The sequence below is a fragment of the Podarcis muralis genome, chromosome 1, assembly GCF_964188315.1.
Source record: "Podarcis muralis chromosome 1, rPodMur119.hap1.1, whole genome shotgun sequence".
Taxonomy (NCBI): Eukaryota; Metazoa; Chordata; class Lepidosauria; order Squamata; family Lacertidae; genus Podarcis; species Podarcis muralis.
In genome coordinates this window covers 133713738-133740169 of record NC_135655.1, presented here as the reverse complement: position 1 = coordinate 133740169, position 26432 = coordinate 133713738, and the positions used below count along the sequence as shown (strand labels likewise).

General features: G+C 43.3%; 2 protein-coding genes across 5 annotated transcripts in view; one reads left to right on the top strand and one right to left on the bottom strand.

Annotated features, from left to right (window-relative positions):
* MREG (melanoregulin) overlaps positions 1 to 19465 on the bottom strand; it is a 37239-nt gene extending 17774 nt beyond the window's left edge. Inside the window, exons 1-2 of the mRNA XM_028704594.2 lie at positions 19179 to 19465; positions 9347 to 9506 (exon numbers count right to left, since the gene is read on the bottom strand). Of these exons, the coding sequence (XP_028560427.2) occupies positions 9347 to 9506; positions 19179 to 19285 (267 nt within the window). The 5' untranslated portion in view covers positions 19286 to 19465. The remainder of the gene's footprint in view (positions 1 to 9346; positions 9507 to 19178) is intronic.
* A 2996-nt stretch (positions 19466 to 22461) lies between these two features.
* UBE2F (ubiquitin conjugating enzyme E2 F (putative)) overlaps positions 22462 to 26432 on the top strand; it is a 30889-nt gene continuing 26918 nt past the window's right edge. For all 4 annotated transcript variants that reach the window (XR_013390806.1, XM_028704555.2, XM_028704559.2 and 1 more), the window contains exons 1-2: positions 22462 to 22615; positions 24155 to 24288. Coding sequence is in view for 3 of the 4 variants with exons in the window: in XM_028704555.2 (XP_028560388.1) it covers positions 24171 to 24288 (118 nt within the window). In the remaining variant the exon portion in view is untranslated. The remainder of the gene's footprint in view (positions 22616 to 24154; positions 24289 to 26432) is intronic.

Below are 26432 nucleotides of genomic sequence, written 5' to 3'. Positions count from 1 at the left end.
AGAATAAATTTTTGTTCTTCTCACCAGTGCATAAGACCTACTCAAGGATCGATTATATCTTTGTTTCAAAAATCTTAGTGTTCTAAAATAACGAATACAGAAATTGGAATAATAAAGGTAACCGACCACACATTGGTTAATATGGTATTAAAAATAAAGAAAGATTACAAGGAAGCCAGAAGATGGAGGTTAGACACGAGGATCTTCAATAATAGTCAAACAGTAAATAAGATAGGGAAAGAATTATTAGATGTATGGGAGATCAATAAGAAGAGGCAAAGTACTCAAGCAATAATATGGGATACAAGCAGTGATGAGGGGAATTAGTATTAGGTGGCCTGGGGCTCCCTAACATAAAGTCATATTATATAGCAAATCAGTTATGATATGCCATACACGGGATAACAGAACAAGGAGAGTTAGAATGGTTAGAGAGTGGTACACAGGAAATGAAGGAGAAGTTAGTGAATATATATGTTTATCAAACCAAATAGAAAATAGTGGCAGAATACTGAAAATCCTTTATTAAAAAATATTATTGAGATATGGGTGAAATATAAAGGAAAATTGATACCAGCAAATTCCCCACTAACCCTGGTGGTGATGATAGAAGACTTCCAAGTAAATTTTAAAAAGGAAATTGAAAAAGAAGCGAAAGAGAAGAAAATACTTAAATAAAGGATTGAGTAGAGAAAATGAGAAGCAAAGAACAAATAAGAGATGCTTTAATAGGAAGTAAAATAACATGGTATAACTGTATACCATGTGGGAGCAATGGGCAAAGAAGTGGTTAAGGGGAAACAAGAACAGCTAAGAATATACAAAATTTGGGGAAAAAATATAAAAGGGGAGATAAAAAAGAAAATAAAGTTATAAAAGGGGAAACCAGTGAAATTTATTAAATATTACTAGAAATGGAGGATCAAGAAGATCAATTAAAAGAGTTGTGGGAAAAGGAGACATCAGGGCAAATAGATAGTCAAAGCTGGGGGGGAAATATGGGAGAAACGTACGTTGAAAACGTTGTCTATAAGAATAAAAAGGTAAAGGGACCCCTGACCATTAGGTCCAGTCAATAAAAGAAAATTATTATAAATTAATTTGGAGATGGTCTGACACCAGTCAGATTAAATCAAATAGACAAGGAATATTCGGTGTTATGTTGGAGGGGATGCCAGGAAACAGGGAATTATGTTCACATGTGGTGGGGGTGTAAATATGTACAATTTTGGGGGCAAAGGGTGTTTAAGGAAAGAACAGAAATCACTGGGTTAAAGCTGACTGAAGATCCAGAGGTAGCATTATTATCAATTTACGATGAAAGCTGCATGAATTATTATAGCCAGGAAGTGGAAGCGGCAAGCTTTTTTAGGGCAGTCGACCCAATAGCCCCACTGCCGAGCCCAAGCTGCCCATGCCAGAGCCAGAGCCTGAACCAACCAGAGCCACCCACCCACATTAAAAAAAAAAACCAAAATCCAGGACATTTGCTTTCAAATGTAAAATCCCCCCCCCCCCCGGACAGGCATGTAGGACCCACAAAAGAGGACACGTCAGGGAATTCCCAGAAGTATGGCAACCCTAAAGGAAACTGAAACATAGAAGCTGTAATTGGAGCTAAATCATTTGAGGAAAGAAGATGGCGACAGAACATAGAAAGGTACCGTTGCCTGGCACAGAAACAAGAACTTTGTGTTGGCAAACAGCAGTCCCACATATAATTAGTTTCCTTCTCAGGCACTTGTGCAATTACTCCTTTTAACTTCAAATAGCATTGATCTGCGTAATTTCCCCGCTAGGGGGCACCAAAAAATCACAAAAGAAGCTACTAAGTGGGGTCTCCACTGGAAGCAAAAATACTGGCCCATACTAGATATCAAGTTTCAGCATGCTCATACTTTTGAGAAATTAAGTGATATACAAAATTATTCCTTTGTTAAGTACATATGCAAACCATTCTTATGGAAGGACAAGTTTCTAAAATGTCGTTCAAACCCTTTTTTGGGACTGACAAAGCACAGCAGCATTAACAAAATGTCAAGAGGACAGAAGCAATAAGTAAGACTTCTAATAAGTCTCCGCTGTTTTATGCTGATGGGGTGAGGCAGGCAGACTGAAAGACAAAAAGTCTTGGACAGTGTCTTACAGTCCCAAATTGTCTTTGTTGGGGACAAAAATGTCACTAGGAATAAAAGGAGTCTAATTTCCCTGACTACTGGGTCCAGAAGAGAGATAAGAATATTTTAAGTCCTAGGGCCTGACAGACTACGGACTTCCTTGCCCAGCAAGGAAGGAAGACCTGCTGAGAGTCTGAGGGTCCTGCTCCGACCTCTCCGCCATGCCCAGGACGGCGCCAGGCAGGCTTCACAAGGACTGCTGCTACCCAGCAGAGAGTACTGTTCACATTCTTTTAAACTGCTTTTTAATTGTGTTTTTAAAATTGTTTAAAATTGTTTTTAACTATGTGTGTTGCGGGGGAGGCTCTTCCTGATTATATTTTGTTTATATTTTTATTTTGTTTATATTTTTATTTTGTTTTTATTTTGATTATGCGCTTTGTGTTTTTCTATTGTAATTTTATCTTGTAAACCACCCTGAGGCCTGCAGGTATAGGATGGTATATAAAATAAAATAAAATAAGGCCTCTGAAAAATGCTTGAGATCCACAGCCGTAGGACCACTCCCCTCACAATTTCACAAGTAGCAGTTATTAGGAAAACCAAATTGGCAACACATCAGATTGTATTATTAATTAATTAATTAAATTTGTATACTGCCCTTCAAAGATCACAGGGTGGTTCACAACATAAAAAGAAATATTGTAAGAACACTGTAAGAAATAAAACAAAAACTGAATGAGTTTCTTGTGTCATATACCAATTGGGTGCATTTGAATTCCCTTCTTCAGTCTGTAATCTTAGCTGCATGACACTATTCTGGATATAATAATGCAGCTCAACAGGAGTAGCACTGGGGAAAATATACAACTTTAAGAAAACTGAAATATGACTCTGCACTGCAGTTGTGGAGCAGTCTGGAAGCAGAATAAGATAAAGGGCTGGACTCCAAAGCCTTGACTGAACTTTCACAGGTGTCCGTCACATGACACCAGCCCACCTGTCACAGCTGGCCTAGGGAGGAGAGTGGACTCAGGGATTTGGCCAGGCAGTTCCCCACCTCTGATTTACAACAGTCTCAGCTGAGCATCAATATACAAACACAGAAAGCTCTCAAATGAGTGGGAGAAAAAAATGTATGTATGTTATCAACTGCCTTAATCCTATCGCAACCTATGCAGTCATTTCTAGACTTTAAGGCTACAGGTATCGTGGCAAAAGCATTACGAAATCCAAGAGCTTAACAGAAAGATTAGCTTTGCAAACCTCAAATCACCGCCCGCCGCATTTCTGGGTGGCAGAACTCTACACGGCTGCCAAAGCCTCCCTCACCTGGTTTGCTTCGGTGGTGGCACTGGGGCAGGATGCCTGCGGGGGCGCTGCCTCTTGCGTTTCTGCCACCTGAGGCAGCTGCTTCACCCCACCTAATGGGTGGGATGGCCCTGTGACTCCAGCCTTTCTGCCCAGGAGAAATGGACAACCATGTTCTCAGTCATCCCCAATATCTATCCTGCAAAATTTCTAGAACTTTTGTTCCGTAAGCTTAAGATTTCAAATCTACGCATAAAGGAGAGTACTACATGTAAAACGGAAGCCAAATTAAAGACAAAACCAAAGGCTTAAATCCACATCATGCCAACAGACCGTACATAATTGTTCTCCAAATGTTCTGTTCCTCTCTCACTAAGAGGTTGGCTTCTTTTGTAGATGTGACAGTCCAGCAGAGCAGCTTCATTGTGCCGTGAAGCTTAGTTTTTGTAGCATTCTTCTCGCAAGGGCACCACCAGCACTGAATACAGTTCCTTCCATAATTGGGACACCAAATTTGGATTTCTTTCAAAGAACGTAGGCCAAATAATTGGGGTCTAGGTTCTCTTTCCCTTGTGTTTGTGTACTGTGCTGTGGCTCAAAGAGAAAGTTCATGCTCGCTTAAGATGTGGCTGATTTACCCAAGCGTCAAAGCCTTTCACAGTTCTCTAACAAGTCCTTGGGTTACTTTATTTTCCAACGTCATTATCTCCCTGAAAGCAGTTGACAGATACACTTCCATCTTCTCAAAAGGGAAAGGGAAAGGCTGTGATGTTGTAGAATAAAAGAAAGCAGTCAGGAGCCATTTTGAAACATGAAGTAACCCACCTTACTACTTATCTAAGTTTTATCTAATAAAACATGTGCAATACATGTTTTATTGAGAGCATTTTAAAATTAATATTGTTGAAATTTCTGCCTGCAATCCTACTTTTGGCCGCCTCTCACTTCACTGGCCTTGTGAAGTTCAACAAACATAATTATCTGAGTCACAGACATACAGTTTATTAACCACTGCAGTTCAAAACCATAAATCACAGGATTGAAAGGGACCCTTAGAATCATCTAGTCCAACCCCCTGCAATGCAGGAATATGGGGATAGAATCTGAGATTTTGGTGTTATCAGGACCACGTTCTAACCAACTGAGCGATCCAGCAGGTTTTTTCGTTTGTGGGAATTGTTGTGGGGATCAACAAGCACTTTGCACACTGAAAACTGCCATGAAACTGGATTTTCAAAATAAAATGTTTATTAAATGTACTTTAATAAACAAGTTGCAGCTGTTCGTTGCAAGATTCCAAAAGTCAGAAATCAGAAAAAGAAAATTATATGCATTCATTTTGTTATGAAAAGAATAAATGTTAAATGAGGCAGAGGTTTTTGTTTTAGTGGAAATCGATTACATAGTAGCACAGTGGTACTTTCCCCAAGTCATTACAGAAAAGCAAACCTAGAAGTGAAAGCAAGTGAAAGAAGTGAAAGCAATCTGGGGACAGATTTTTCTTTCACTTTTTCAGTCTTGTGGCTTGGAACATGAAAGTATATTGAAGGTTACCTTCGGTCAGTATGTCTACAATTTTGCACAAACTTCTGTCTTCTATTCTTTAGACCAGGGATTGTCCACCTGGTCCCTCCTGCCCACTGGTGGGCGTTTCAGGATTCTAGGTGGGCGGTAGGGGGTTCTACGGCACGAGCTTCCATTGAGCACTGGTGAGCGGTAAGGAAACTACCATCAAGAAAGATGCCTTAGTGGGTGGTAGGTATAAAAAGGTTGACTGCCCCTACTCTAGAGAGAGAGAGAGATGGAAGCACTTTTGTATATAAGGCAAGGTTCCCAAAACTTCATGGCTGCTTATTCTAGCTGCTGAACCCCTTTCATTCACATATAGACAAAAGGAACCCCCAAAATAGTTAACTCAGGGCTTAGTTCTCATAAAGGTACATAAAGTTTCCTACACAGAGAACTGCTGTATTTTTCCATCTATAAGATTGTCCCCATGTATAAGACGCCCCCTGTTTTTTGGGACACGGATTTAAGAAAATGGGGGGAAATGGCCCTGTGTATAAGACGCCCCCTAATTTTTGACATTATTTTTTAGGGGGGAAACCTAGTCTTATACACAGAATAATATGGTAGATTATATGTGAGAAAGATAGACTTGAATAATACCCACCACACACATTTTCTGTTACTCTGTTATTAGGGTATACTTGCAGGAAATAAACATTCATATCACTGCAATTCTAAGCCTCAATCCCACATAAATGGAAGATCCAGGATCCACTGAGCTGCAGGATTAACAGTCAAGCATTACCCTTCACCAGGAAAACTGACACCATCACTTCCTAACATCTCAAACCTATCCTCTGAATCTGAAAGGCTACCAGCTTATAGTACTAAACCCATGTGGAGAGCTGGAATGTAACAACACTAAGAGGATTATGTCCAGTCACATGCCGTTATAGTTCCCATCTAAAACCACTGCTTGTCACAGAGGACCAAGTCCTCTTTAAAGAAGTGGGAAAAGTGATTTTGCTCTTTACTCAAGATGAAAGTCATTGTATATGAGCTTGCTGCTCTCCTAGTCTACTCCTTCAACCTCCTCTGAGCTCCTTCAAGCAACACACACACACACACTTACTTTACTGGACTTTTACTTTCCAAGATCACTCACTAATCTGGAAGTATCTTAAGTCTTATTTCTTCTACGTAAAGAGGGATTTATTTGACCATGTTGACACTATAATGACAGGGGAGATTATGGAGCCATTTCTGGAAACAGGAAAGGAGGTTTCGTGACTTCTATTCCAGGAAATCCTTTGTAAACATCTTTGCTGATTCAGTTCTTTGCTTTCATTCTTTTATCTGAGCAAGCTCAACAGCACTGCCTTTAAGGCTCATCCACACTTCTGCTGGTCCCGTGCCTAGAAAGCAAGGGTCTGAGCTGTTTTCCCTGCTGCTTTCCCCAGGAAAACTTGCTCTTTACTGCTAAATCTGAGCAAACATCAGTCCATGGAAAACCCAACTGATGTTTGCTCCGATTCAGTGGTAAAGCGTGGGTTTCCCCTGGGGGAATGAGGCAAAAAAAGCAGAAGTGTGTTTGGCATATGCAGGGCTTTTTTCATTCGGAACTCACCAGAACTTACCAGTTCCGGCCCCTCTCAGGCGGGTGCCATTGCCATTATAAGAGAACAAGGGAGGTGTTCATGGTGAGTTCCGGCACCTCGTTTTATAGAAAAGTAGTACTAGGCATTTTTATAAGCCATCATCTATATCCATAAATCTATTTCTGGAGATCTTGCCAGTGTCTAACAGTATGACATGCTTGTACATTCAAATTAACATTTTCCAACACTCCCGTCAATACATTTCTTCTGAATAGCTTAGGAGACTCGATATTTGATCCATGTTTCCCGTCACTCTTCTCTTGGGCATGGTTGGGGACTTCAATCAAGACAATAATACACTCAAACACTGTTGTATTTTAAAATATTAATACAGTAAGTTACAAGCCTCCTGTAAGATAAAGGAGCTTACAACAAGCTAACAGAATCAGAAGTCATTTTTCTGGAACACAGTTTACAACTTCCCTGTCTAGACTAAGATGCCTGATCCATTTTGGCCCCACTTAACATCAGCCCGTGTCATTCATGTGTGCTCTAGAGGATGCATTGAACACCACACCAAGGCAACCATTCTACTGGGGCAAGCAATCCCCATCTCCTGCTCGCTGCACGCTGCACGCTGCTACAAGGGTTCTCTTGAACCTCTTTCCAAGCCAATTTTGGGGGCATGGGGGGGGGGATAAGGGAAGACCTGTTGCACAAGCTCTTGCACAATTTCACTGATGGAACTTACTAGTTATTGTGGAATCAGAGTCATAAGGGACCCTGATGGTTATCTAGCCTAACCCCCTGAAATGCAGGAATCTAAACTAGCTCTAACAATCCACCCTCTGTTTAAAAACCTCTAAGGAAGGAATGTCCAGGACCTCTCCTGGGAGTCTGTTTCACTGTCGAACATCTCTTCCTGATGTTTAGTCAGACTCTCCTTCTTGTAACTAGATGCCATTGGTTCGGGTCCTACCCTCTGGGGCAGGAGAAAGCAAGCTTTCTCCATTTTCCATGTGACAGCTCTTGAGATATCTGAAGATTTCCTCTCAAGGCTCTTTCCTCTTTTCCAGGCTAAACATACCCAGCTTCTTCAACTGTTCCTCATAAGGCTTGGTTTCCACACCCTTGAACATCTTGGTCACCCTCTTGAATCCCACCCTTGATTTTAGTGTTGTTTGGGGGGAATAAAAAACAAATGCCACTTTTTTTTTGGTCCAAATAATTTTTATTGGTTTTCGTGTAAATACAAGAACAACATATAACTACAGTAACTTGCCCAGTGGTACATTCTTATTAAGTTCCATATGTAGCACACAGTACGCAAGCAATATGTTTATTTATGCATTATCAATTCAAGCATCCTCTCCACAGAGACTCTTGTATTGTGGGTGGAATAAAAGTACCTTTTGTCTCATTTATAAACGAAAGGAATGGAAGCCAAGTCTCGCCAAAAGTGTCTTTAATTACCCCTCTGTGGCGAGTAAGGCGTCATGATAGAGCCACATTCCAAATATTATTTACCCAGATTGCAAAAGGAATTTCTATAGGTTGTTTCCAGTATCCGACTATTGTTAATTGGGCTGCTGCTAATAGAAAAAATACTAAGTCTCTGCATTTAAAGTTATTGTTTAAATTTAAGTCTAATGATAACAAGACAAGAGCTGAATTGGGTAACCCAACCCACTCCCTGAGACCATCACCACCACTGCTTGATGTACCCATCACTGGCTGCTGCCGGCACCCCTCCGCTGGAAGGGAAAAGGCTCGCGCAGTGTGCACTTCCTCCCAGGATGACCCCGGCGTGCGGCTCCCTGGCCTGCTCCCGTTTCCAGCCACCCATGAGGCTGCAAATGGCCTCCTTGGGTCTCCCAGTCCCTTCCTGCCTTCCTCCTGTGGTGGCGGCCATGGCAGTGGTGGCCGTTGAGGGATGCTCAGATGGGGGGCACCACTGCATTCTTTCCTCAGCTCCAGAGCGGGGTGAGTTTCTTTGCTCAGCTCCCCAGGCCTCCGGGCTCTGTTTGGCTGCTGCCAGGGCAATCCGGGGCAGAAGTTGTTGGGGAACAGGGGGCTCCAAGTGGCCTCTTTGGCTCTCACGTTGGGCTCCCCTGGCTCTCCCCCATTTGAACCTTTTAGCTTTCAATTTTTGGTTTATTCTGTCAAACCTTAATTTGCATCTTGATTTTGCATTTTTAACTCCAAAGAAAGAGGGGGAAAATCTTTACATTTTGATTTTTTAACATCACCTCCCATTTTTAATTTGATTCTGTCTTGAACTTTTACCTCCAAACCCCTACTCCTACTCTTGCACTCTTTGCCCTCATTCAATTCTTCCCTTCCTCCTTCCTTTTTCTTTTCATTTTGATCTTCATCTAGCCTCTCATTCTATTCTTCCCTCTACACTGACACTCCCCTCCCCTTCTCCCCCTCCCTTATATGAGTGCATAGATACACACAAACACGGACACATACTAGGGTTGCCATATGTTGGGTTGAAGGTCTGATCTGCAGTCTGATCTGCTCTTCAAAATATAGCAACCCTAAATTAGAAATTCCTAAGCAACTCTTTTGCTTAATCTAATTAGCTGCTTAATTTTTTTCCAGCTGTGTTTTCTCTTGCTGAAGAGATATGTGCAAGTTAACATTAAAAAAAACTATGTTCAAGATTTCTGGATCAAGTTAATAGAACTAACAGCAACCAACAGGTTAACAATAAGGGCATGTTTTTGGTTTTTTAAAATCGTAACCATAATCATTCACTCTCAGCATATCTTGAGCATTTGTTCAGTGTCCGCATACAGGACTTACCTCAGAATCTTTGTCCAATTTGTCTCTAACCACAATTAAGTTGTACAATATCCGGTCATCATCCGCTTCTGTGTGGGAGATGTCATGAGGGGCACTCCACAAGTTTTTCTCTTCATCCCATGCCTGAGTTGTTCCAAATGAAGCATAAGGATTGTTATTACTGAAATACAAGAAAGAAAGAAATGGAAGCTCTGTTAGCAATGCAGCTTTGAAATAATGATGTAAAGCATATGAATTGCCAGCATCACTTATATTTTACACTTATATTTTATATCACTTCTAGCTTACAAGAAGGCATGCAATTTTAGTATGTGGTTTTATTATTTTATGTATATTTTAAACAACTGATTTAACTTATATTTTAATGCATTTTTAGATTAACTTGCTTTTAATGTTTGGCTTTATCAATATTTCTATGTATGCTGCTTAGAGGTTACGGATGATTAAGCAGGGCCCGTCCTATGTTAGAAACCACACATTACACAGCAGATCCAAGATTTATCTTTTATTTTATTCTCCCTTTATACGGCCACTCCATGGCAGGAGATCTCTGGGAAGCTCACAAAGCCAAGGAAACTTAATTCTAACTCTTCTCTGCCAACACTTTGATTTTTAGTTAAGAGAAGCCCAGGGGATATGAGGTGGGATTAGGGTTAAGAGTGATTCTCTGCAGGTGGTAAAGCAAAGGCTAGACCAAACCACCTCTCCCCCAACCATTTCCCATGTGAAGTGGTTCAGCCCAGAAACAGATTTCTTCCCTCAGTGAAGGCCAAACTAAATGAGACAACAGGACAGCTGTGATCACATCTCCCACAAGGTTCTTTAAATCCAGCACTCTGGCTTCTTTTCAGATTGCCTAAAGCAAGTTGCAGAAAGGCTAAGTGCACCACGCTGGTGGCAGGAAAACGGTACTTGAGCAGTGGAGAGGCTGTTGAACTTTCTCCCCTAGCACTGCAACCCAGTCCAAATCAGGAGCTCACTTTGTGAAAAACAAGGAGAGCCAAGGCAAAGAGAAAATACACCAGAGCAACTTCTTCTTCAATACTGAAAAGAGAAGCGTTCACTCACCAATTTTTTGCTTGCTTGCTTGCTTGTTTGCACTAACCGTGTGCAAACTGCTATACCAAACGGAAGAAACACGGTCCTCAAATCCAAAGCGTACAAAATTAAGACTAGGGTGATCTCAGGTTTTCAAGATCACAATGTATCACCAGCCAAACATTGTGGGGTCTGGTGATATACCACGATGCATCGCCCCCAGCCCCGTGAGGCGCCAGGGTGAAACTGCCACTGCTCTCGAGGGAGCCAAGGTGCTTTCATGGGGACGACACAGCTTGTGCCCAGTGCTTGGCCTGGAGGGAACTTGCACTGCTCAGCTGGGGGGCTCCTGCCCCCTGAACAAGCCACATGAGCCGGAGGAATGTGGGGCTTCTGTGCGCTTCTCAGCCGGGGTGCGAGAAGGCTCTCCCCGCCCCCAGCTGAGCAAGCCCCACGTCCCTCCATCTTGCGTATGAGCTGGAGGGACAGGGGGATGTAGCCCACCCTCCCAAGTGAAGGCACCCTCGAGACGGTAGCCAACGGGCAGGCTACCTCTTTTTCCAGGGAGAAGGAGGTAGCCCATCTGACTTCGTGTCAAGGCGGTGGAGGACAAGGCAAGCACACACAGGCCTGCCTCAGTCACCATCACCTTGCCAGGCCGGGAAATAGAATGAGGAAGTCTAACTTACCCCCACCCCTCCATTGAGAAGTCTAAAGGAGCCCCCGCCCTGTGTCTGGCTTGCACAAGCTGGAGGCGAGGTGGTGGCTCTGTTAGACTTCTTCAGCTGGGGCATGCGAAGCCTCCTGCTCCCCAGCTGATCAGCTTCATAGTCATACAGTCATACCTCACACCGGCCCTGGACAATATATTGATATATCGCGCAGGCCTAATTAAGACTAGCAAACTAAAGCAGCTTATAAAACGAGGAAACAGAAAGTGCTAAGTCTGAGTGAATGTCAGATCTTTAAAACTGGCTTTCGTATCTTATACAAAGCACACACTTACTCTCTCCATCCAAAGGGATTTTGCTGCAAACTTGCAACCTTTACATTTGGTTTTGTGCATTTCTGGCAATGTAATGTTTCCAAGCCCCCTTGAGCTGGCTGCTTTCAGGAGGATGCCTTGCTTTACTCTTCTTCTTGGCATCTTGAGGAGCATCCCAAGCCAACTACACACACACACACACACACACAATGCAGAGGCACTGCTCATATGCACCCCGTAATGGTTTGGTGCAGGCATAGGCAAACTCAGCCCTCCAGATGTTTTGGGACTACAACTCTCATCATCCTTAGCTAACATGATCAGTGGTCAGGGATGATGGGAGTTGTAGTCCCAAAACATCTGGAGGGCCGAGTTTGCCTCTGCCTGGTTTGGTGCATTCACATGGGAAGAATGGCTGCAAGTGGTGGCTGAGGAGACTGGAAAGGAGCATAAATCAAAGAGGGAAGGATTGGGTTCAACAGTTTGAGACCCACTGTTTCATGGCAGTATTTCATTTTCTTAAATAAATATAGAAGGGGAGCTGCAGCCAATAAATTAAAGACTCTTGTGGCACCATAAAGACAATATTTTCATGGCAGAAGCTTCATCACATGCATTGAATGTTATCCCAAGCTGGCAAGTAGGAATACACATGGGGTGGGGCGGGGGGGGGGGTTAGAAACAAAGGCAAGGAGAAAGGAAAGGCAAGACACAGAGAATGGCCTGATTCACGCTTCATGGTGGAATCCGCTTCTGCTTTGCTCCTCTACTCTGGGGGAGAACAAACTGTGATCTCTGGCTTACTGTCACATCCAAACTGGGGATTATGGTCTGTTTTGGTCAAGATTGGTAGGCTAATAGCAAACCTTGGGTTAACAGAGTTTGTTTGAAGTGAAACAAACCACAATCTAGGAGCAGTTTTCAAGCCCCCTTGAGCTGGCTGGTTTCAGGAGGACGCGCCCCAACGAGCTGTAAGTCCACATCCAGGATTTTCTGTATCACCATTCACCATCCAGGGGAAAAACTTCAAAGTGCCAATAAGTTTTCCCCTACAGGGCAAACAGTAACTTCAGCCATTTTAATCAGGACAATGGTGGGGGAGAAGAGTTTAATAATAATAATAATAATAATAATAATAATAATAATAATAATAAATTATTGGGCAGCTCCCAACAGAATATTAAAAGCATGATTAAAAGCATGATTAAAAGCATGATAAAAACATGATAAAAACATGATAAATCCGCCCCTGGACCATGGTTCCAATCCAACTCCTGACTCCCAGCTCTTTATATGTCTTTAAAATCTTCCTTTTAAAGACATTTATAAAGAGGGAGACCCTGTTCAATGATCTTCTGTGTCTAGTTCGGCCCCAAGTGTCTCTCTCAGCCACAGCTGATGATTGTGTTAATGTAACCTGGGGTTTTACAGGACCAAATCGGACACTGACTGTTACACATTTTCTCCCACTATGCTTTAGGTATGTTTCATCAAAAGAATAGGTATCAGAGTTTCATAATGTTGTAGTAAGTTATGTTTACAAAAAGAAAATGAAAAGTTTTTGCCTTTAGACAACACTTCTTCTCTGATGAGTTGCTTTGCTCTGCCAGTCCATTTAGGTCTCCCTACAAAATATGGACTTGCTTATAGAGCAGGCATAGGCAACCTCAGCCCTCCAGATCTTTTGTGACTTCAATTCCCATCATCCCTGACCACTGGTGCTGTTAGCTAGGGATCATGGGAGTTGTAGTCCCAAAACATCTGGAGGGCCGAGGTTGCCTATGCCTGTTATAGAGAATAGTATAAAATAAATGGAAATCATTTGGCACACCCTGAACAGCTAACCTTTCACTAACAGCTGTTGTGAATTTATGTTTCACTCCGTTGCTTTTTAAAATAAATTATGCAATTAGAAGCGTGAGTAATTTCCATTAGTATCCACTTGGAGAATATAAAATAACAGAGAACTATATTTTCAGAGTAAGGTACTGACATGCCTTTAGAAATAATGGGTTTGGATTAGTACATACCACTTATAGAACCTCAATTAAACGCTAAACAATTCATTTAGGTGCACTGCCACGACAAATTCACCAGAGTATAGTTGGATAAAGGCCATGAAACAGTTATTCTTTAATGGGCCACTTCAATTAGGCAGGAACGTTTTCTCTAGTTCACATTTCTTTAAAAAGCCAATTATACTAATCCCATTTCACCAGGACTCACTTAAGAGGCCTAAAGTGGGAATGAAAGAAGCCTGTCTACCCACTAGGAAAGCACAAGGATGAATAAGGTGCAGAAATATTTTGCCCCACACAGGTTCTAAATAGGACAGTTACGTGATCAAGGAAATCCTAGTTTAATTAATCATGAGCTTTAGTACAGATTTCTAGGATTTAACCGAATCTGCATAACGGTTCATATGAATAAAGCAAAGGCTTGACAAAAAAAAAAATCAGATTTCTATTGCAGCAGGTACTACTATACACGCACATAGGAAAGAATATTATTGTTGTGAGTAGTAATATTAAAAGTTCATATCAATTAAATGCTGCAGCCTAACTCTTAGGAAGAGGTGGGAAAGACGTTACCATCACCACTTTATTCCATTTACTTACCCTATAAACATTATCTTCAAGTACCATTTTAAAATGTTTGTGTGATGACCCTGCAAAAAAATGTGCTGCTTGGAGACTGTTTTGTATCAACATTCAGTAATGTTTGCCTAGTTTGCAAACCCCACTAGTTATAGTAGTAAATTACAATTCCTCTACATAATTTCCTTTGTAAGGTCATTATTAGTTAGCTCACACTGATAGTTTTAAAGCCCTACTAAGGAAAGATATTCTATTACAAATCTACTAGATCAACTAGGAAGACTTCCCTAAAACAAACTGCAACATGTGCAAATTAAGAGATTTTGCACAGCATACTCTAAAATTTATAGAGCAGACGTTCCTGTATGAATACTGCGGCTTCTTTTGTCTGCCAAAGTGCTAATGGGCTGGAGAAGGGAAGAGCTCAGAGCTATACAGTGGTACCTCGGGTTACATACGCTTTAGGTTACATGCGCTTCAGGTTACAGACTCCGCTAACCCAGAAATATTGCTTCAGGTTAAGAACTTTGCTTCAGGATGAAAACAGAAATTGTGTTCCGGCGGTGCGGCAGCAGCAGGAGGCCCCATTAGTTAAAGTGGTGCTTCAGGTTAAGAACAGTTTCAGGTTAAGTATGGACCTCCGGAATGAAATAAGTACTTAACCTGAGGTACCACTGTACTCACAACACATCACACTCAAAACAGGTGTTGTGTCAAACCATGATCATCAGATCAGCAGCACAGGGCATTGCAGGCAGGTAAATCCTTTAGATTCTTCTGCAAGGCATCAGTTACAATGCAAAGCAAGATGATCAGAGGAATTGCAAGACCATTAAATCTTATGATCATTTTCAAACAAATTCCCTGCACATGAAGTACTTCTGCAGAGGGGCGGGGGAGGGGGGAGAATAAATCCCAGGTGTAAGAGAGAAGAAAGCAGGAACAAGAACTTTCTCCCGACAGCCAGAACATGGGAAGCCCTCTGCAAATTTTTAATTCGGAATGTATAATTGGCTTTATTGTTTGTATTATGATGTTGCAAGATTTGATTTGATTTGCTACCAATTGGAATGTTATTAATGGAAAATTAATAAAAATGATTTAAAAAAATAAAAATAAATCTCAGGTGTAATAACTGCACATATCTAACAGGCACCACAGATGGTTTGTATGGTTTTTCTTACTCAGCCCGTAGCCAACACATATATGTCAATGATGGCTGGTCAATCTTATGCAAACAAAAAGAGAGTGGAATATAAATGTTACTGTGCTGTACACATACGGCAACACTTCAAAACAAGCAGTGACCATTTTAGGTGTGTCCAATTGACCTGCGATTGTCCTTTAGGACTCGGAACGGGGAGTGGGCGTTTATACGAACTCCGCCAATGTGCATAGGGGCCAAGAATGGAAACACACACAAAATGGCCACTCCTTGCACTGCACATACATATGCTCACTTACTAAAAGGACACCATTAATCATATGTGCTTAATCCACAAGCTATGAAGGATTTATCCAAATGAGTTGGCATTTGAGGCCTATTGTTTAAGAAGTGGCAAACTATGAACATTAGAAATCAGTGACAGAATTACAGTAGTACCTCGGGTTACATACGCTTCAGGTTACATATGCTTCAGGTTACAGACTCTGCTAACCCAGAAATAGTGCTTCAGCTTAAGCACTTTGCTTCAGGATGAGAACAGAAATTGTGCTCCGGCGGCGCGGCAGCAGCAGGAGGCCCCATTAGCTAAAGTGGTGCTTCAGGTTAAGAACAGTTTCAGGTTAAGAATGGATTTCCGAAATGAATTAAGTACTTAACCTGAGGTACCACTGTACATGAATGAACAAATAGCACTTGGGTGTGGGGCATGACACCGTAGAAAGATGTATTACTCATACTTGTGAAAGCCGCACAATTTCGTAATATGAAAAAAATAACCCACAACACAGTGTCAAGTTACTTTCCATTTTGTCAGCGCCTTCTTCCAAAAACACTATTCAAGTACCAATAACTCCTGCCTGAAAAAAGCAGCAACATACCCACCCACCCTGGCAAACCAACCAGGAATATTATTGGCCAGAAGCACAAATATCCTTTGAGCCTCACAAATTTACAACCCCATACTGTGAAAAGACAGAGCTGCTGTCTATGGGCACAAATAGGAGCATGCCCAGCATAAGCTCATGTTTCACCCTGTACAGCAAACAGGACAGTGGGTAGTCAAGTTCTGCCACTTCCTTGGTTAGAGAAGAATTGTGGAACATACATTCTTCAGTCCAGTGATAATTGCCAAACGGCACCTTAAACCCCGGTTATGGGCACAACAGAATATCTAGGCGCCTTTTTTTACATGAGATTTTATTATTATTACTTTCACTTTACAACACATTAAAAATCAAATAAAATAATCCAGAATAAAAGAAATTCAAGTTTCAATGAAAACAGTTCAGATCCTTCTCTAAGTGAACTCTAGGGAGCCAGTGTGGCGTAGTGGTTGGAGTGTCACTCAGACTAGGCCCTGGGAGATCAGGGTTCAAATCCCCACTCAGTCAGGAATCTCACTGAATGACCTTGGGCCAGTCGTAGCCTCTTAGCCTACCTTGCCGGGTTGTTGTAGGGATTAACTGTGGAAGGGGGTGAACCATGTGCTCCCTGAACAAAAAGGTGGGGTATAAATGTAGTATACAAGCTCTTCTGCTTACCGGCTTAAGAAAGCTGGAGAGGCCAGCCAGAGACGTCAGCCGCCAAGCTAGCACCCAGAAATCTCCACATGGTCGCAATTGGACCTGTGCCAGTCACAAAACATGCCTAGCTAGTTTCAAACACTCCTGCTCACAAGCTGCTACAAGTCCCGGGTTGGGAAACACATGATGTAGTTACTTTGCTGGAAGTAACAAAACTGTGTCTCGTTAGTGGACGGAAGGGAGAATGTTTAGAAAGCCAAGTGAGTTCCACTTGGGGAAAGGTAGGCTGTAAGTATTATAAATCCCATACCAAAGCTTGGATTAAAATTACTATGAATGACAATCCTAGCAACAAACATCTCATACACTCTATTCAGATAACATGTCATGCATGCTACAGTTAAGGAACCTTAACTACGGTTTGATGCCCTGTCCACAAGCTATGACCGTCACACTATCTCCTCAGGCCATGAACAAGGGAGTGGGGCCTAGAAAGTTTTGAGTTCTGATAGAAAGAGAAAGCAGATCAAATGCTCTAAAGTTACTGTGTTTGCTCGAGTCCTGTCTTGGGTTCTGTTGGCCAAATGGAGCCACGGGCAATTACTACTTTAGGTCTCAACACTGTTTTATAATGAGCAATTATCATTTTATTGTAAGTATTTATAGTGTACCCTTCACCCACAGCCCACAAGACAGAAATGCGCACACTTCAAAAACAAAGCAAAAGCAATCAAGTTAAAACATAAAACAAAATACAGGATTCCAGTTACAAACTGAAGGAGACAAGAACCTCACTATTCAAAAATGTTTGCTACAAATAATTCCCACAAAATCTACAATTTCATTGTGGTATGCTTTCATGACATCAGCTTTGTTCACACAAGCAGTGCCTCAAGTTATGTTCTGTAGTAATCACACATAGAGTTTCTGAGTCCTCAGCACCAACACTGTGTACTCTTGTGTATGTCTGAAGCCCCAATGAATCAAGACCCTAAATTCCCGGTCAATGCATTTAGAAAGGCCTCCCTGTCTTAATTTGAGCTTCATAGGGTGCCTTTTGTGTATACCAAATTCTGTACTTTTATCATAAAAGTACAAAATTCTTATTTCCTGGAGCTTGGCTGCTGAACTATTCCATACACAGTTACCCATGCGCAAATTAAAACCCCAGAGTGTGTACCAATAACCTCCATCCATTGAGGATGGCTACAAACAGGTTGCTCATCACAGCTGTTTGTAATGGCTGTGGGGGTCTGTAGCGTCCAGCCAAGTTAGCCAGGCAAATTGCACCATGTACTCACAACTAATCTAATAAATGGAATAGCAAGAACAAAATACAATTTGGCTCACTGTATAAAAACATGCTAGCCCTCATCCCACTCCAAACTAGACAATATTATTATTGTTTGGAAGCATTTACCCCTGTGTATCCCCTACTGCCCAAACACAGGTTTACCACCTCAGTGAAACTAGGCCCAGGAGTATAGTGGCTTGGTGGCAGTACTGTGCCAGTCATTCCACAAACCAGAGCAAACTAGGGCAGATTCCAGCCCTTAATTCCACTTTCGTGCATCATTTTAAAAATCATTTCAACTTCACTTCTCATGCAAAGGTGTTTCTAGATGAATAGGTATTACAAGCAAGGATAGTCTCTCCAGCAGACACCCAACAGATCATCAACATGCATCATGGGTGTAGCCAAGGGAGGGGCAGCTGCTCCACCAATTAATAAAAATACACAGCTAACTGAGGTTCTGCCCCCCAACAAAAATCCTAGCTATGCCCATGTGCATCATAAGCAGTTAGCAGAACACCCCAGGAAGATGGTAAGATGCAAACAGAAGACGCAAGCAAGCAATGCCCATCCAGCTCAACAATTCAAATGTTATTGAATTCTTCTGGTTGTTGAAATTTGAACATGACTTCAGCATGTGCCAATCGGTGCTAATATTGCTTGGGGAGCTGGAAACAACATGACAGGGGTATGCTCGGATGAGGAGCAAACAAAAGTAGCCATGTGATGACAGAAGCCAAAGTGTGCACTTTAAAAATGCACTAAAATGCACACCAGTTTTTTACTTAATGGATATGGCACACTAAAAGGAAATCCGGAAGTGAAAAAGTACAGGCTGGCGTTTTGAAAACGTCATGTGGATGGTACAAAAACTTGTACAACGACTCCATAATAGACCTCCATTTGGAAACATACATGGCAGCTCCACAGAAGCTCCACGTTCCGAGGCAGGATACATTCCGGGGAGGACGGCTGCCTTCAAGCCGCGTTTGCAGGCTTCTCGGCGGTACCTGAAAGAGGATGCTGACCAGGTGGAGCCACTTCAGGAGAGCCAGAGGCGCGCGTCTGCCACTGCGCCGGGTCCCGCAGGGAAGAGCCTCATCGCCGGACAGGCAGGGGCCACTCGGCCAATGCGCCCCCGGCAGCCTCGGGCTGGCGCGAAGCAAATGCTTGGAGGATGGCGGCTCGGCGGCGGCGGCGCAACCCGTTGCCCCCTTCCTCCCCGCTTACCTGACCAGGGGCTCCTTCTCTGGAAGCGCCGCGTCGCCCGGGCATCGTCCTCGAAGGCAGCCGCAGCAGCAGCAGCACCAAGCCTCCAGCCAGTCGCTCAGCCCCATGGAAGAGCGGCGGAGACGCCCGCCCGGCGCCCGCAAGAGCCTCGCTCAGCCCCTCCGCGCCCGAGCGCGCAGCACCGCCCGCTTCATGCTCGCCCAAATCCCCTTCGCGCTCGGCGAGGCGCGCGAGCACCCGGCTCCTGCTGGCCGCGGCCGCGCGCGCTCTCGCGGCTGCCACCTCCCGGGGGAAACCGGAGAGGCTGACAGTCTCCGTGCCCACGCACCTCTCTCTCGGGCGCTGCTCACAATCCGAGCTTTCATTTGCGCCGCGCAAGATCAAACTGGAAGGAAACATGAGCCCAGAGTCAGCGCCTGGACCCCGGAATCTCACACGGCTTGGCGATTGGGGGGGGGGGTGAACGCAACAGCAGTGCACACCTGGCACAGAGTCGGACCTTTCCATTTCTGCCATAATGGCTGCTGTCTGGCGTCTCGGGTCTAACAGAAGAAATTTAGCAATGGTTATTAACCATGGAATGGAACCTCCTTGTTCAGAGGAAATATACTTCTGAAGGCCAGTTACTCGGAGGCCCTGTCCAGCTTCACAAAAACAGCTAACAGCTGACCACAATCTGAACCAGAATGCTGTATTAAATGGTCTTTTGCTCTTACCGAGAAGGGCTCTTATTAGATTCTTACATAACCTTTCATTGGTTACATCCTATTGTGTCATGTTATTCATCGTTGACAGATGCAGACACACAGATATTTTTTTTTTAAAGATACATTCCCATCCATCCCATGGGCTCAGAGTAGCTTACAGCTCCTTTTCTAAAAGTTAATAGTCCTGCCACAATGTTTTTACTTTAAAAAAATCACATTTTCATTCATTTTTATCATAAGAAAAAAAGTATACAAAAATATAACTGAAACATAGTAGGAAAGATGCAGCCTGCGCATATAGGGTGTCATTTACATTATAAGTATATTTGATCAGAATTTATTTATTGCATTTAAATCCCATCTCTTTCTCCAAGGAGCTCAAGATGGCATACATGGTTTCCCACCTTCCTACTCATTTAGTCCCCACAACAACCCTACAAGGTAGGTTAGACTAAGATGCAGTGATTGGTCCAAGGTCATCCAATGAGCTTTATGGCTGAGTGGAGATTTGAACCCTGGTTTCCCAGGTCCAGCACTCTATAATCACTACACCACACAGGCTTTCACTGACAGAATGACAATCAGTGAGAGGAATTATAGCAGTTGTAATTCAAAAAATTGTTTTTCTATTTAAACTTTTTTTAATATAGTTTTTATTCATTGTGAAATCACTTGGAAGTGCTTCAATGGAAGCATGAAATGAAATAAACATCTGGATGGCATCAGGTTGGGGGGGGGTTCATTCCAGAAACAGCCACTGATAACAGAATAAATTAGCATGTGAAACTCTTGCACCATGAAGATAAATGTAATCATATTATTATGAGGATTTTGTGGGGGGCGGGTAGTCTGTATACCATGACCCTGCTAATGCCTGGGGCCCCTTCTAATTATTGGAATAGTTAGGTAGGCTAGCTTCCTGGTGGGTTTTATATGCCTGTCCAAGGAGTTTTCTTGGCAGGGATACAGAAGTGGCTTGCTGGTTCCTGCTCCAGGTGGATCACGTTTAGTGGTATAGAGCCACTATGACACAATATAGCACCAAACTAAAAACTTCCCTGAACAGGGAAGACAGCTGTCTTTTAAAAATCACATAGCTGTTTATCTGTTTGACATCTGTTGGGAAGGCATTCCACAGGGAGGGTATGACTACTGAAAAGGCCCTCTGCCTTCTTCCCTTTAACCCATGGGTAGGCAACCTAAGGCCCGGGGGCCAGATCCGGCCCAATCATATTCTAAATCCGGCCTGTGGATGGTCCAGGAATCAGCATGTTTTTACATGAGTAGAATGTGTGCTTTTATTTAAAATGCATCTCTGTGTTATTTGTGGGGCATAGGAATTCATTCATTTCCCCCCCCAAAATATAGTCTGGCCCCCTACAAGGTCTGAGGACAGTGGGCCGGCCCCCTGCTGAAAAAGTTTACTGACCCCTGGACCTAGACCGTCTAGAACCACAAAATGCACCTCCCTCCTCAGCAGGGAATAAGGGGTGAGTGAACATCTGCATCAGGAACAAGACTATGGGGGAATAAAGATCTACATCAGGATCTGCTGCCCTGCGGATCCTGCCACCTGAGGCAGTCGCCTCACATTACCTCATGGGTGGGCCAGCCATGAAGGCAAGCTACAAGCAAAGATAAACTAGCCACTGCCTCAGTATCATACAATATTTTGGGGTCTGTCAAATGCAGTGCTCACTACAATGGAGGAGGGAGAGGTGGTTCCCCTCCACTGTTTCCCAGCTGTTCTTGGACTACAACTCCCATCATCCCCGATACCAAGGGATGGTGGAAGTTGTAGTTCAGCAGCTGGGGACCTAACTTTGGAAAACACTGCAAGAGACTCTCCAAGCGCCCGTTTTCCAGGGACACCCCTGATTTGATCCCCAGCTCCCACTTTCCTTCACGATGTCCCTATTTTCATTGGAGAAATGGTGGATAGTATGGAGATATCTGACCTCAGAGGCATCTAAAGACAATCCTGTATAGGGAAGTTTTAAAAAAATGTTTAATGTTTTATTCTGTTTTTATATTCAAGCCAGTGGCTTGAATTAATTAATTTTATAATGAATGATTTTAGAGTGTTGTTTATGCTGTACTTTTGTACTGTTTTATTGTTGTTAGCCGCCCTGAGCCCGGCTTCGGCTGGGGAGGGCGGGATATAAATTATTATTATTATTATTATTATTATTATTATTATTATTATTATTATTATTATTATTATTATTATTATATATGTTGGAAGCTGCCCGGACTGTGCGGGGCAACCCAGTCAGATGAGTGGGGTATAAATAGCAACAGTCTCATTGCGGAAGGGCACGTCCCTGTTTCCACGGGAGAAATGTTGGCGGGTCTGGGGCAACCTCTCAGCGCCCCCCTCCTCGCCCCCTCCCGCCGCCTGAGAGCCAGAGGAGGCAGCCAAGGGTTAAAGGAGCCCGCGCGCTCCTTTGCAGTGCGCACGCGCAAACTCGGATTTTCGTCCCCACGGGTCTCGTGTGTGTCCTTGGCCCCGCTCCCTGCGGCTCAATAAAGTTCTTGTTGCGCCGCTGTCAAGCGTTCACCCCGGGAGCTCCGCCCCCGTTCCTTCCACTTCCGGTTCACGAGGGGGGAGGGGTGAAGGGGGCGGTGTTGCCGCCGCCGCCGCTGCAGCTGCCGGAGGATCGGGAGCCTCGCCGGGGATGGTGCTTCTGGCGGCGCTGGCTTCTCCGGGCGGCTCGACGGCCTTTCCAGGTGAGCAGCGCCGCCCGCCACGCGACGTCTCCTCCGCGCCGACGCGCCGGCCTCCCTCCGGAGAGCCCCCTTCAGCGCCCGGCCGCCCTTGGCTCCCTCGCGCCGGAGGCACGAAGCTTCCCCTCACCCCCCCCCCCCCCGCCACACACAGGGCCGAGGGAGGCAGCGCAAACGGAGCGCAGGTGCGCGCGGTTAACCTGCGGGATTCACTGCCGCAGGATCTGAGGGCGGCCGCTGGATTTGGACGCCTCAGGAAACGGGTCGGGGGGATTCGTGGGCTGCCTCGCCCCTTCCCACTCCCAGTGATATGCGCAGGGCAGCTCCGTGGAGGCGTCTCCGTAGACTAGGTGTTGGGGTGAAAACGATGGTGCTGGTGGGATGGCTCCCCTCCTGCCCTGGCTGGTGGCATTGTGAGGGACAGCTGGCTGGCCACCACGGGGAAGGTTCTGCTGGCTTAGGTGGTCTGATCCTCCGGGGACTCTCTTCTGTGCCTGCCCACCTCAAAGAGCCCAGCCGCATCGGACGAAATGCCGGTACAGCATCCTGTTTTCTGCCTGCAACTGGTTGGGAAGCTCCAGGAGCAGAGCATGAAAGCAATGGGCACTGTGGTGGAGAGTCTAAGGTCTAGCTTTAGATTTGCCAAACCTTCTTATTTTGTTTTTTAAAAAGCCATTGAAGTTGCCACCACATCCCATCCCAGGGAATTCTGCAAGTGCATTGTGTAGTTATTGGGGGCAGCGGTGTTCTGTTTTGAAACAGCTTTCCTGGACTCATGGGTTGTCTCCCCCCAGACAAGTGGTAAGCCAAGAGCAAACCTTGGCTACAGCCAGTGGTTTGTCTGGAGAGAAACAAACCATGAGCTCATGTTCAGACAAATCTTGGCTTACCTTTTGGTAGCATGGCAGCAGGGTGACCAGGGACTGGCAAAGCAAACACTATTTTTCTTGTGCGTACCTGTGCGTTCATGCTTAACCATGGGTTAACTCACCATTCTGCCTGAACCGAGATATCCTGACTTTTATTCTTCTGTAATCTTATTAGGTAGTTGTTTGAATGTTCTAACTTTTCTTTTTTGAGATGTTACACCTTTGTACTTCTTACGAGCCAATCAGAAGGCTGCTTTGACAGCAGTGTCCATAATGATTATGGTAAGGGACCATAGTTCAGTGGTTGAGCACATGCTTTTGCCTGCAGAAGGCCCCAGGTTCAATCTCCACTAGAGTCCTGGGTGTACGGATTGGAAAAGCCTCCTGCCTGAAACCCTGGACACCTGGTCCCAGCTTAAGTAGATAGTACTGGGCTGATGGAGCAATAGCCTCACTTACCAGAATGCACATTTCTATGTTTATAAGACTGACTTAATGAAAACAGATAATTTTATGTAAGGAATTATGTATTTCACAGGTATTGAGCCTATTGCTGTGCATAGGTTATACAAGGATAACTATGCTTTCATGTAACTGAACCTTACATTTGGAAGAAAATACAAACAAGGTTTTCTATAAAGACTAATTTACTTTTATTTCATGTATGCTTTAGACAGAAGATAGCAGTAATGCTAACATTGGCAAGCAAGCTAAAACGGGATGATGGTGTCAAGGGGCCCCGTTCATCCAACCCAGGTTCTGATTCAACTCGAAGAGTGTCTGTTAGAGATAAGTTACTTGTTAAAGGTAATGCTGCTTTCTATATGAAATATCACTGTTCTCCTAAAATTTAATGCACTGTCTGATAATTGAACTAAATGTGCAGAGGTTAACGGAGTATAAAAAACCCTTTTAAAGAGATAAGTTAAGATGCTTACAAATTCATGAACACGCCAAAAAGCATGGAAACTGTAAGTTAAGGATCCACATTAACTTCCATATCATATAAACAATTAGTGCAAAGCAATCATGTACATGTTTACCTAGGAGTAAGTACCACTGTATTCCGTAGAGTTTACTTCCAGATAACTCTGCATAGGATTGCACAATCTTACATCATTCTGCTCACGTACAATTTAGCCTCCGTGCACCTTCAGTCTTTTGGCCCCAGTCCTCTTCTTCAGGCTGGGGGAGAACTGAACTAACAGCATTGTGGTATTGGTTGGCTAGTTGAACACTGACATTCTTGTTTTCTCTATGCTTTGCATTGATTCAGAAAGAATGACATATATTACTAAGGATAGGTTGCATATTGGGGTGGGCAGATGATGAATGAAAGACTACAAAGTGTTAGAAGAATGGAGAGAGAGACTGTGGTACATTCCTGTATTACTATGTGACAAAACATGTTGATGAAAGAACAGAGAAGGTAAGTCCTGTTTTTATGACTAAACATGCATAGGATTGGGCTTTGGAACTGACTGGCACTATTTAAATTGAGTGAATTAAATCATCTGATGTTCTAATAAAACTTGAATAGTTATTTGGTTTGTTTTATTTTTTATTGAACATGCACAAAATTGCCCTCTGTGGTTTAAAATAGACATTTTACTATACTGTTAGAATTTAAAATGTGTTCCTTATATATGAAATACAGTTTCCCCCAGTCTGCAGAGGAAGAACAAAAAAGTCCTCAGGGGAAAAAATACTTTATTTCTGAACTTTGATAAGTCTTCATATCTCTGGAAAGGACTGTACCATGTGCATATCAAATCTGTGCTGACCAGCTATTTAACAGTAAAAGTTCCAAGGAAATGGAATTCTCATGAGAAATTGCATCCAGGTCAAACCAGCCAATTTATATTTTTAAGCATAGAGGAAGCTTGAAACCAGCTGCCAGGTATTCTAGGGCATTGAAAAGAAAATGGGCTTTTCTGAAGAATTACACCAGACTATAACTGCTGTAATAAGTCTAATTTTTTTCTCCATGGCTAATGTTTGACCCACATCATAGTATATAAGAGCACAAGAGAGTGTGTTCATGTGGAGCATGCTGCTGTTTGCATGTCTGCCTCACTGCATTTTTGTCAGTGCTTTACCTAAAATGCTTATCTGAATCCTATTAAGGAAGAGCTGTGGCTGTAGTTCTCTTTGAAATAGTGCTTTCTGAATCTGTGAGCTTTTACAAATAATTGTGTGTTCTTGGACAGGAAAAGTGGTCAGCTGGCCCAGTCCACTGACTAGGCCATATGTAGAATACGGTTCATATGCCAAATACTAGGAAGTCTAAATCCATTTTCTGCATCAATAATGGGAGGGGGGTTGTTGCTAGTATTGCTCAGGGAGCAAGAGAGTCCGGGCTTCTTTAATAAAATGAAATAAAAATGTGGGAATGCAAAATTTAAGATTCATTCATTTAAGCACAATCAGCTCTGCAGCAAGAATAATGATAAGCTGAAGAGAATACAAATGATGGAAAAGATAGAGAAAATAGTTAGCTTTACCTTGGTTGGGGAAAATATAAGCTACTGGAAGCAGGAGAGGAAAAAGTAGATTGTATATTAGTGGAAAGAGGATCATCAGGTTGCCTTGGTGTTCTTTTGTCTCTTAAGCTTTAAAGCAGGCACCCCCAACCTGCAGCCCTCCAGATGTTTTGGCCTACAACTCCCATGATACCTAGCTAACAGGACCAGTGGTCAGGGATGATGGGAATTGTAGTCCAAAACATCTGGAGGGCCGAAGGTTGGGGATGCTTGCTTTAAAGTGTGCTGTCAATTTTGCATTGAGTTGACTAGGGTTTTTTTTAAAGCAGACCGCTAACCTTTATTTGAGGCTTGAAAATATGTTTTACAACATACATCTGGAGTGTCATTCCAGATCAAGTCCAATTTTTGATGACTTTTTTTACCTCATGTCCAGTTTTCTTAATATTTTGTACACTTGTTTAATGA